This window comes from Hyaena hyaena, unplaced genomic scaffold, assembly GCF_003009895.1.
Source record: "Hyaena hyaena isolate Hyena2069 unplaced genomic scaffold, ASM300989v1 scaffold_427, whole genome shotgun sequence".
NCBI classification, from domain to species: domain Eukaryota; kingdom Metazoa; phylum Chordata; class Mammalia; order Carnivora; family Hyaenidae; genus Hyaena; species Hyaena hyaena.
The window spans coordinates 943,893-956,466 of NW_024081064.1; the positions used below are offsets into that span (position 1 = coordinate 943,893).

The window sequence follows — 12,574 nt, forward strand, 5'->3', positions numbered from 1 at the left end:
CTGGGTGGCTCAGTAGGTTAAGTGTCCGACTTTGGCTCAGGTCATGATCTCACAGTTTGTGGTTTCAAGCCCCGCGTTGGGCTCTGTGCTGACAGCTCGGAGCCTGGAGCCTCCTTCAGATTCTGTGTCTCCCTCTCTCTCTGCCCCTCCCCCACTCATGCTCTGTCTCTCTTCATCTCTCAAAAATGAATAAATGTTAAAAAAAAAAAAAAGCCAACTAGCCCCAGCCCATCTGAGTCTCTCTTTACACAGATGTATGCTTCCTATCGCTGTCATACAGACGAGCAAACCTTGCTGGGGTCAAACTACACACATGTGTTCCCGGAGGTCAGGAGTCTGACACAGGTCTCACCAGGCTGAAATCTAGGGGTCAGCAGGGCTGTGCTCCGGGGAAGAATCTCGTCCTTGCCTTTTCCAGCTTCCAGAGGCTTCCTGTGTTCCTTGGCTCATGGCCCCTCAGGAAGGGCCATCTGCAAAGCCAATGGTAGGTACGGGTCAAGTATGGGTCAAGGCTTTTTCCGCAGTGCACTCACATCTCCCTCCCCGCCTCTTTACCCTCCCTCTGCTCTCGTTAGGGACCCTTGAGATTATATCAGGCACACCTGGATAATCCGTGGTAGCTTCCCTACTTTTTTTTTTTAATGTTTTATTTACTTCTGAGAGAGAGAGAGAGACAGCGTGAGCAGGGGAGGGTCAGAGAGAGAGGGAGACACAGACTGAAACACGCTCCAGGCTCTGAGCTGGCAGTCAGCACAGAGCCCGACGTGGGGCTCAAACCCACGAACCGCGAGATCATGACCTAAGCGAAAGTCGGACGCTTAACCGACTAAGCCACCCAGGTGCCCCTTCCCTATTTTAAAGCCAGCTGATTAGCAACGTTAATTCCCCTTTGGCATGGAGCCTACATCCTCACGGTTCTGAGATCAGGACTGGACAATTTAGGGCGGCATGGGTGAGTGCATTCTGCACCTAGGCAATCTGGGTTTTTTTTCTTCCCCGAAGCTGAAAGGGGTTTCTTGTTATCCGTGAAGTTCAGAAATTTGACTAGAGTGCAACGAAACCCTAAATAACAATAAAAATATTAAAAATTAGCTTGGAAATGCATAAATACTCTTTTAGATCACTTTTAGCTGAGAGAAGAAATCAGTATGAAACCTACAAATTAAGAGACCCCCAGGGGCACAGTTTGGTTGAGCGGTGGACGTTGGCTCAAGTCATGATTTCACAGTTCGTGAGTTCAAACTCCACATTGGGCTCACTGCTGTCAGCACAGAGATCGCCTCAGATCCTCTGTCCCTATGACCCGGCCCTGCCCTGCCTACACCACATGTGTTTTTTTCTCTCTCTCTCTCTCCCAAAAATAAACATTAAAAAAATTTTTTTAAATAAAGAAATCTACAAATTAATGGAGTGCCTGGGTGGCTCAGTCCATTACATGTCCGACTTCGGCTCAGGTCATGATCTTACAGTTCGTGAGTTCAAGCCCCGCATGGGGCTCTGTGCTGACAGCTCAGAGCCTGCAGCTGCTTCAATTCTGTCTCCCTCTCTCTCTGCCCCTCCCCCTCTCTTTCTCGCTCTCTCTCAAAAATAAATAAACTATAAAAAAGAATTTTAAAAACACAACAAAATAAATTAGAAAAAGAAAGTATGAGGAGAGAGTTAAGATGAAAGCTTAAGGTAATGAATTAGAAAACAAAAATACTTGAGAAATGAAATTAAAATCTACTTCTTCAAAAGGAAATGAAATGGAAGATCCGCAAAGACTGGGAAGTGATAGACAAGAAAAGAGAAAGAAGGTACAGAACAGTAGGAGTGAGAAAGGCTTTATAATCGATGGAGCGAACAAGGATACAGTAGTTGCACCCCTTCACAGCGTAGGTAACTGTGGGTAACTACGTTGTACTCCTGACATAAGGTAACATTGAATGCCAACTACACTTCCATAAAAAGTATTTACAGAGGATATGATTGCAGTTGTATTTCAATAAATTTGAGGCTCTGCACGAAATGGATGACTTTCTCCAGGAACAAATCAGTGGAACGGACAGGGCCCGCTCTGCCACCACTCAACATGTGGCCCTTTTGGGGCCTGGGCATCCTCTATCCCCGGAGTTGGGCTGCATCAGGAGCCCAAGGTACCAGCTGCAGGTGGTGGGGGCGGGGAGGGGCGGGGAGGTGTGTGACATGTAGGCGGGAGGATCAGGTGGCAGATGGGAACAGAGGATGAGTGTTTCTGGTCACCCCCACCCTCTAATTGCTTGAGCCACAGCACCTGCGCTCTTTAACCATGTTATTGAGTAGATGTTCTTGGAAGATTTCATCTGAAGTTTGAAAGCCAGGTGACCCCCAACCCCAACGACAACCTCCAGGCTGCTTTCGGCTCTGATCCTTTCCTCGCATTCACCTGCTTTGATAACCATCTGGCCCCTTAGAATTGTAAAGATGTTCATCATTTAGTCTCCTAACGGAGATGGGTATGAGCGTGCGTCTGTACACACGCGAGCATGAGTTTTCCTTCTTTAAAAAAAAAAAAAAAACAACCACTGCTCGAGGCACCTGCGTGGTTCGTCGTTTAAGCATCCGACTTCAGCTCAGGTCATGGTCTCACAGCTCGCAGGTTCGAGCCCCGCGCTGGGCTCTGTGCCGACAGCCTGGAGCCTGTTTCAGATTCTGTGTCTCCTCTCTCTGCCCCTCCCCCACTCATGTTCCACCTCTCTCTCAAAAATAAATAAAACATTATAGTATTTTTTTCTCAAAACATTGCTTAATTTGGAACTTAATTTAAACTTGCTTTTCCCAGATGACCAAGAACTAGGCTAGCGCGCAGGGGGTTTGATGGGCTGCCAGGCGGGTGGATGGTTTCCGCGCACATGCCTGACTTTCACCTCTGAGAATGATGAGGTTTACAGCCTTTCGGTAAAAATAGCGCTGTAGGGCTTTTGCCAGGAAAACGTTTAGAAACGGAAAGAGGATTCGTTTGCTAAAAAAGAAAAAGCTTCTCAAATTGCTACCATGATTTTGGAATCCACTTTTGCAAAACGTAGCAGGGGTCATCAAGACGTTTCTGCCCTCAGATTGAGTAATTGCATTTCTGGGATTTTTTTTGCCCCGAAGACGCAAGTCGAACTAAAAGAAAAGCTCAGTGGACAAGCTGTTCTCCACAGTCTCATCTGCAGTTGTGAAACACTGGAAGCAGGAAAAGATTCTGAGGCAAAGGTGAAGGGCAAAGGTTTAGGAACCTAATACAAGTGGCCCCCTTGCCGCCCATGGCTCGATTCAGTTGCTCATCCCCCTAACACTGGCTGATACCCTGTTGGTACCAAGCCCTGCGCTCAGAAAGTTGCTCAGAAAGACGAGGGTACACAGTGCTGAGTGCTTCTGCCTCGGGGACCTTCCAGCATAAAGGCTACAGGCAGTGAAGTCTCCTTACAACTCAATGTGTTAAGGGAAGGACACATGGGAGGGATCAGAACCCAGGCTAGGCATTCTGGGAAGGCTTCCTGGAAGAAGTGACTTGTGTGCTGAGTTATGACAGTTACGGTGGTTGGGCAGGAAAGCGGGAGGAGGAGCATGGGGGCAGAGAGGGTGTATCAGGACCTGGTGGCACTGTGGTGTGGGGACAGAGAAGCTCAGCCGTGGAAGCAGAGAGACAGTGTTACAGAAGAATAGGGAAGCCAGGGAACAGACTGTGCACAATGCCAGGAGCTTTTTCTTAAGAGCCATTGAAGGGTTTTAAGCAGGAGGGAGATGCGTTTAGAAAAGTCACTCTTGCAGCCTGGTGAGGCAAGGTGGGCATGGCTGCCAGTGGTGATGCCCAGGGCCCAGCAGGGCAGGGGGGTAGGAGACTGGGACACAGCTGATGGCTCCTTATATCTCGCATCTCGGAGAGAGGGGCAGCATGGTGCAGTGGTGGGGGGTGAACTCTGAAACCAGACTGCATGGGCTCAAATCCCAACTTACTTGCTGTGTGGCCTTTAGGAGGCTAACTAACCTCTCTGTGTTTTAGTTTCCTCCTTGTGGAAGGAGGATCCCGGTGTCAGGCTGTTGGGAGCAGGGCAGGGGTCACTGTGTGTGAGGCACACCCTGCGGTGACCCGCATGGGGTCTCGAAGTGATGCTTTGGAGCTGGTGCTGCAGATCTGGGCAGTGAGTCGGGGAGAGGAGTTGGGAGGGATGCCCACGTGGCTGGCTTGGGCAACTGGGAGGTTGGGCTCCCGGGTTTGGGGAAAGAAGTGGATGAGTTTGGCCTGGGGCATGAGATCGAGCGTGAGCCGATGGACAGACAGTTGAAGCTAAGGAAGCTCAAACAGAGGTGTGGATCTGAGCCTTCTCAGGGTCAGAGAGGTGGCCGATCCCGGAAGCTGAGGAGGGGGCCCAGGGGAGAAGCGGTCCTGGAAGGGAGTCTGCAGAGAGGACAGACGGAGAGGGATGTCTTTTCAGGGGGAGAGACTCGAGCCCGTGTAGAGGCCGCCAGGAGGAGGGAGCCTGCAGAGAGCACACGGGAGACAGATGCCCTCAGTAAGCATCTGTGGCCTTGCTTCCTCTCGTCTTCATCATCACCAGCATCAGTGTGAGAGGACTGGATGCTCGTAGCAGCCTGCCACGCAACCAATGGGGATTATTTATAACAAACCTATAATGACCCTGGAGATGCTTTGAAAGGTGCAAGAAAAAAGCAACATAAAACAATGTACGTGCACTATGTTAGCTACAGGACCACTTCCAAAAATGTATTCATAGAAAAAATCACAGGAAGGAAACGTGCTAAGAAATAGTAGTGCTGCTTCTAGGTGGTAGCAATATGGCAGGCATCCTGAATTTGCTGTAGTGAGTATGTCTTATCATTTAAAAATACAGTAAACTATGAACAGACACTTCTCCAAAGAGGACATCCAGATGGCCAACAGACACATGAAACAATGCTCAGCTTCCCTCCTCATCAGGGAAATACAAATCAAAACCACACTGAGATACCACCTCACGCCAGTCAGAGTGGCTACAATGAGCAAATCAGAGGACACTAGATGCTGGTGAAGATGTGGAGAAACGGACACCCTCTTGCACTGTTGCTGGGAATGTAAACGGGTGCAGCCCCTCTGGAAAACAGTGTGGAGGTTCCTCATAATTTAACAATAGAACTCCCCTATGACCCAGAAGTAGCACCTCTAGGAATTTACCCAAGGGATACAGAAATGCTGAGGCATAGGAGCACATGTACCCCAATGTTCATAGCAGCACTCTCCACAATAGCTAAAACATGGAAAGAGCCTAAGTGTCCATCCACAGATGAATGGATCAAGAAGATGTGGTTTATCTATACCATGGAATACTACATGGCAATGAGAAACAATGAAATCTGGCCATGTGTAGCAACATGGATGGACCTTGAGGGTGTTATGCTGAGCGAAATAAGTCAGGCAGAGAAGGACAAATATCATATGTTTGCACGTATAGGAGGATTAGGAGGAACTTGACGGAGGAACAAGCGGGAGAAGAAGGGCGGAAATGGTGGGGGAGAGGGAGAGAGGCAAACCATGAGAGACTCTTGAATGCTGACAAAAACTGAGGACTGATGGATGTGGGGGGGAGGGGGGATGGGCATGGAGGAGGGCACTTTGGGGATGAGCACTGAGTGTTATGTAGAAACTAATTTGACAATAAACTATTTGTAAAAAAAAAAAATACAGTAAACTTCATTTTTTAATTTATTTTGAGGGGGAGAGCCAGCTAGCATGCACGTGGATGGGGGAGGAGTAGAGAGAGGGTGTGAGAGAGAATCCCAAGCAGGCTCCTTGCTGTCAGTACAGAGCCCGATGAGGGACTTGATCCCACGAATGATGGGGTCATGACCTGAGCTGAAATCAAGAGTTGGATGTGCAACTGAGGGAGCCATCCGGGTGCCCTGAAACTTCATTTTATAAAAAGAAACAAACTAGGGCAGCTAAGGGCTGTCCCTGCCAAGGTCATGGTGATCTTGGGCAAATCCCTATTTAATGAGGGCTTTGGTCTCCATGTCTATAGAAAAAGGGGCTGAACAAAACAGTCATTCTTCCTGAAGGTGGGCTCCCAGGGACTCTGCCTTGCAGACAGCTCCCCCTCCCAGATAGCCATAAGGCCTGGGTCCTCACGCTATCACTTGAATCTCTGCTTAAAGTCCACTTTGCTGAGTGCTCAGGCTTAAGGAGGCTTCATCCCCACTGCCCCCTCCCTGCATACCTCCAGCTGTCTTGCTTCATGAGAGAAGGAACCGTGGTATCATGTGGTATCCCTAGTCCTAGGATGGTGCCTGGCTCATTGTAGGGGATGGTGTTTACTGGATGGGTGAATGGGTGGGTGGACAGATGGATGGGTGGGTGGATGGATGGGTGGTTGGATGAATGGGATGGATGGGTGGATGCGTGGATGGGTGGGTGCATGGTTGAATGGGTGGATGGATGGATAGATGGGTGGGTGGATGGGTGGGTGGACGGATGGATGGGTGGATGCGTGGGTGGGTGGGTGGGTGGAAGGCTGAATGAGCGGATGGATGGATAGATGGATGGGTGGATGGGTGGGTGGACAGGTGGGTGGCTAGATGGATGGGTGGATGGGTGGATGGACACAGTGGCCCCTCTGGACTCACAATCCACAGTAATGTATTAAAAACTTTGAGAAGATCTGCATTAAAAGCCCCAATCCAGGGTCTGTTAATACCTTGTGGAATCAATGTTTCAGGGAACACACTTTGGGAAATACGCCCACAACATGACCCCCAAGTTCCACCACTGCATGAGGAGCCCCTGCTGTGGGGCTCAGCCGGAGGCCCTCTGGGGAGGTAAGCGTGTCCTGCTCCTTGCCTGTCCTCCTGGGCCTCATACCTCCCCACCTGGCTCCCGAGCAGGCCGGGTCCTCTCCATCCATGGCTACTGGTTGATGCCTGAGCCTCAGAGTTGTCTCATTCTGGGAAGAAGATGCAGGAAGGAACATGTCAGAACAAGGGAAAAGCCTTTTCCTGCAGCATCTGGGTTTCTGAAAATCCTCTCACATCAGCCTGATGCCGCAGACCTGCCATGATCGAAGGTGGGACACAGGGCTGCCTCTATGGTAGGGGCTGGGAGATGCAAGTAGAGAATCATTTGGCATCTGGGCTCCCTTTCACTTCTTCGTTATATTAAGCTCCTGTATGACTAACTTTCTCCCACAGTGTTTCCCAAGATGGTATGCCATGGAACGTCGGTCTGTGACCAATAATCAGCATCATGGGAGCAAGAGTGCCCAGTGCTAAGTGTGGGAAATGCCAGTCTTCTTCATTATAGAGTTTCCAATGCATTAAACAGGCAACCTGTGCTCGAAGCTCTATTGACTACACACTGTACATAGTATGTGGCACTTTCCGAAGTCATTTGGAAGCCCTGTATGAGCGACTTCCTGAATGGCGCTCTGCAGAGCATGGGTGTAGAACATACTTCAGGAGACCTGTGAGTGTCACCCTTCGCTCTGCCACCAGCTAGCTGGGCAGCACCTCTATCTCTCTAATTCTCTGTCTCTTCATCTTTGGAGAGGGCCCAGAGTGATCCTACCTCTCAGAGCTGCTGTGCAGATGAATTTTGGCCACAAAGCAAGAACTCTGCTAGTGCCATGGCCGAGGGCAAAGACAGGGCAGGTTCTGAGTTGGGCACAGAGCCCTCTCGCCTCCCTGCATCCATCCCAGGACTGACTCATTATCCTCTTTCCAACTTGCAGTGCTCTCTTCGTCTTGGCCAAGGGCACGGCCATCTGACCACAGAGCAGTCGGAGAGCCGAGTCGCCGCCTCTGACCACACGCGACCCTTCACCTGCTGACGTTTCCCCTGAAACCTCCCTTGGACAATCCCTTCGCTTCTCCCCTTCCGCCACTGGCCGCCGGGTCTGTGCCATCAGCACCTCACCGAGATTAGGGCAACAGCCCGTCGGCTGTCACCGTCCATGGCCGCGCTGAGCTGATGTGGCTGTGGGCCACTGGGAGGAAGAGGCCTGGCAGCCGCCCCTGCTTGGGGGCCTCCTGTCCCAGCAAGGTCTTGGGGGGTCGAGGCTTTGTTTGCCCGGCAGTGGTGGTGCTTGGCCACCACTCTGCTGATGAGTGAACCAGTGAGTAGTGGATGCCTGTGAGGCTCATACTGGGCGGTTTAAAGAATTCTATTTAAAATGTAGACGTATATGAAGATGACAGTAATAGTGTATATACATCTCCTTTGTCCATGACTGAGCCTGGAGGACCGTGGAAGTATACAGAAATAAAAGCAGATCTTAACAGCTTATAAGATCAGTAATGGGTCCCTTTCCCCTTCCCTGAGCTGGTCCTTCCCTTAATTCTGAATGTAAAGATCATCATTTTTGTCAGCATTACACACCAAGTAAAATAACAACTAGGTCTGGTAAGTAAGCTGAATTTTTAAAAAAAGTTTTTATTTATTTTTTTTAAAGTAATCTCTACCCCCAACGTGGGGCTCGAAGTCACAGCCCCGAGATCAAGGGTCGAGTGCTCCTCCGACTGAGCCAGCCGGGCGCCCCCAAGCTGAATTCTTTAAGATCATCTAATCTGATGACCGCTTCCACACCATAGGCGAACTCCAGCACCATTTGCAAATGACCCAGGTGAGAAAAAAATATGTATGTGAAACAGAATATAGTGTGAATCATATCTAATTTTAAATATTTTAATTTATATAGTTTCACGATTATAGGTTGATAAGAAATCGTTTACAGATTTAATTTCATTATAGAATATATTTGATAAGGATACATACAAACAGATTCATCTTTAATACACGCTGTTTTCCGGTGCGCTGCCCATTTGCAACAGGCGGGAGCTGGGATAAAAATGTTTCCAAGTGTTGTGCTCAATCAGCCACTCTAAACAACCAGCACCGTAGAGATCCAGGTAATTCCACGCATTGCCTTGCCTAGAACAAGTAGAAATCTTCGCGTTTGTTTTTAAGTCTGTTTATTACTCTCCTATTTTAAAATCTGAGATACATTCCCCAATGTAAACAATAAATTTCAATCTGTCACACAATCAAAATGGATAAGGCCTTCTTGACAAACGTATGCCACCCGTGTTTTACTCATTGGAACCCAATCTTATTTTGTGGTGTAATGAGCCATCCGTGCACAAGAGACAGGAAAAGAAGCTGCCCGTAGTACCTGGTGGAACCTTCCAGAACTTCTCCCCGCTGCAGGTTTATTGTACACTTAAGAGATATCGTTTTGACTTGGTCTACTTGGTCTTAAAATACAAATATACAATGTCCATAAGCATAGAATAGTAAAGCCTAGCCTTCTGTATTTATTAGGAATCGCTACAATCCTATACAAGTACAATACCGTATCATGCCGATTACTATACAGAGGAAGGTGGCTCAATGTCTGTGCCACGCTTCAGGCCACGTGAACGGGGAACAGAAGGGTGTTAAGCGGGTGACTGCATCTGGTTAGGCAGACGGTGTAAACTCTGCAATGCCTGTATACCCTGCTGAAATATTTAATTGATCTGGCGTTCAATCTGCTTAACACGAGAAGAATACGGCCCCTTTCTCATCAGCCTCCTGGAGGCAGGACTGGATGAACCCTTGGAAAAATGTAACCCAAACGAAGTCCTAGTTGCATTTCCTGATTCAGCTGTGCGAAATCAGCAATCCACTCTCTTTCTCATGCGGTCTATCCTTTCGGGACCAATTAGTCACTCGCGATCACAATTCGGTACCTCGTTATTTTCATAAATATCTGACTCAGCAAGCTAGGTGGTGAAATAGGAAAGCCTATATACAATATTTTAAAAGGCATTCTGTGACCGTGTTGGAAGGGTTCATAGAAAAGTGAAGGATGTGCCGGTCGCTTCTGTGGATGTCACCGTAATGTAAACCTTGGCATCTTTGTATTAAATGTGCGCTGTTTCATACACTGTGCAACAGAGGAGAACAGAGAACCGCCATCCGGGGTGACGCTCACTGGCGCGCGAAGCTAAGGGAGTGGTTTTCCTGAGGTTTGTCAGAACGTCGCAAACAAAACAGAAATCACAGTGGCGGAGCGTCGCACGAGCCCGTGCCGGCCCCTGTCCTGCTCCCCGCAGTTCTCGCTGGGGCTAAATCACCCGCCACTGCATGATGCTCGTGTCCTTGCCGCCCGTGGAGATGAGGTGGCTGTCGCCACAGAGGAAGTCGACGTTGGTGACGTGACTGCTGTGTCCACTGTAGACGTGGCTAGGAGCCTGGGAAAGAAGGACACAGAGAGCTCAGCGCAGGGTGCCCCACGTGCAGTCGGAAGGAGCTAGAATTCTGCGTTCGCTCTTCCCTCACTCGGCAGCTCCGCCCCCTGTGCACCTGCTTTGTGCGCAGGCACAGGCGGGTCACGGAGACAAGTGACACGGAGGCCCTCCCTGGACAGCGAGAGCCTGGCCTGGCTGGGGGACAGACACAGGCAGATGACTGCCCCGGTTGGGACATGTTCAGTACCGGAGGGCTGTACCAGGCGTGGCAGCCCAAGAGGGGAGCACCCAGGGGCCACGGGTTGAGGGTGAAGGCCAGAGGCCATCAGGTCTGGGAAGGACAAGGAAGGGGTTCTAGGCACTGGTATGGCTCGGGGGGTGCCTGGTGAGGGGAGAGGCGTGAGGCCACCGGGCTTTGTGGGTGCGGGTTCTCCCCGGAAGAACTCTGGGACAGCAAGATGACAGGGTCATGTCTGCGTGTGCGACTGGCAGGACCACCACGGTGCCTTTCTATCAGTTACCGGAGAGGAAGCTCAGGCCGGAACGCATGCGCCCCGGGGGCAGGGTCAGCGCAGAAGACCATACCCTGAACTGTGAGCAGGGGTAAGAGAAGAGGTGCACTTTGCCAAAGTCGTCGCCGGTGGACAGGAGTTTTCTCTCATGCGCCCGACAGACAGCATTGATGTCGGTTCCGTCCGAGCCTTCCGGCCACACTCCTAAAATGAGCACAGACAGAGCACTGAAAACTCCGGAAACACTAGGCCACACAGCACGGGGACTGCCCTCGAGCTCTCAGGAAGACAAGACCGCTAGAAGCCCTTGGTTTTCGAAGCCAGGGCCGAAAGAGCGCTTTGTCTCAGCTCCGAGCCTGTCCACAATCGTCTCACCCTTCAACGCTAGTCCGTTCTGCCGCATGGGAGCAGCCATGGTGGGCTTTCTGGGCCACCACATCTTTTGGGGCCCCTTTTTGACTCTACAGCAGAGAGAGCGCCAGAAACCCCAGTTTTGGACCCAAAGCCTTTCCTTTATTCCCAAAGCGTCGGAGAGGAAGGCGACTAGTCTTCAGCCTGCAGTTTCCTAACTTTTGTTTGTTTGGGGTAACTCTTTATATGTGACAGTCTCCCCAAAGGACTTTTGGAGTCTGAACGTGCCTTGGTGTCTGCTCTCCGTGGCTGCTGCTTGCCTGGTGGCATTGGCAGGTACCGTGTCTGCCTGCCACGGGCCTGGAGCCTGGTCCGGGGGCTAGTGTCTCCTGATTACTGCTCTGGGACACGCTGTTGGTCCCGATGAGTTTGGATGTGAGAGAGCTGAATGGGCAAACGCTTCTCAACTGGCAGATGTAGCATAAACCCCCGGGTCCTGGCATTTATACCAGAAGATGATCAAATGCCAGCTCTAAAGAGATTTGTGCAATTCTGATAGACTTATTGACTTACAGTCTTACATAGAGATGATAAAAACTGTTTTTTCTTTTTTATTCCACGACATGGTGGTAATTTATTTGAGATCATTTATAAATATATTCTGATCTGAACTTAAAAATTTTTTTTTAACGTTTATTCATTTTTGAGAGACAGAGTATGAGCAGGGGAGGGGCAGAGAGGGTGGGAGACACAGAATCTGAAACAGGCTCTAGGCTCCGAGCTGTCAGCACAGAGCCCAACACAGGACTCGAACCCATGAACCGTGAGATCATGACCTGAGCCAAAGTCGGACGCTTAACCGACGGAGCCACCGAGGCGCCCTTCCGATCTGAACTTTAAAGGGAGTAGAAAATTGACAGAACCAAGACAATATAATAACTCTAACAAATGACAGATAGATTGAGCGCCATCTGGCCCATCTCTGCAGGAAGTCCAGCACAACCTCATGTGAGAAGACCCTGGAGCATTATGTCAGGACTAATTTCATGCAATAGGAAAGGTTTAAGACCTAAGTCCCCGGTTCTTTCCTGGCCCTTCCCCTAGGAGCCACAGCAGAATCCTTGCAGCATTCATGTGGCAGCAGAGGGGTCCGACAGAAGTGGGGGCTGTGAGAGGTCACCACTGTTAGAGAAATATTCTGAGAGCAGATCCCTCTTATGTTTGAACTGAATGAAAGGCACAGAAAACTTACCAAAGACGTGGAAACCCAAAGTGCAGGTGTATGTAGCCCATTCAATGTCTCTCGTGGCCTCCACACTTACGACTTGCTTACAAGCAGAGGGAACCCCTGGAAAAAGCAAATCCAAGTTTGGTGTCACCTGAGCCCGAGGCCCCTCTGCTCCGTGACCAGGGAGGCCCTACAGCTGCACCCCGTCCGCTACAGAGGCCTGTGGAGTGGGACCCTCTCCCCTTCTCGGCCCCTTGGGGGC

The 12,574-nt window shown here is 50.1% G+C and overlaps 1 protein-coding gene across 1 annotated transcript in view; it reads right to left on the reverse strand.

Annotated features, from left to right (window-relative positions):
• Positions 1 to 8,944: 8,944 nt before the first annotated feature.
• Positions 8,945 to 12,574, reverse strand: part of EML1 (EMAP like 1) — a 133,691-nt gene continuing 130,061 nt past the window's right edge. The window contains exons 20-22 of the mRNA XM_039252959.1: positions 12,337 to 12,432; positions 10,807 to 10,937; positions 8,945 to 10,224 (exon numbers count right to left, since the gene is read on the reverse strand). Coding sequence (XP_039108890.1) covers positions 10,099 to 10,224; positions 10,807 to 10,937; positions 12,337 to 12,432 — 353 coding nt within the window. The 3' untranslated portion in view covers positions 8,945 to 10,098. The remainder of the gene's footprint in view (positions 10,225 to 10,806; positions 10,938 to 12,336; positions 12,433 to 12,574) is intronic.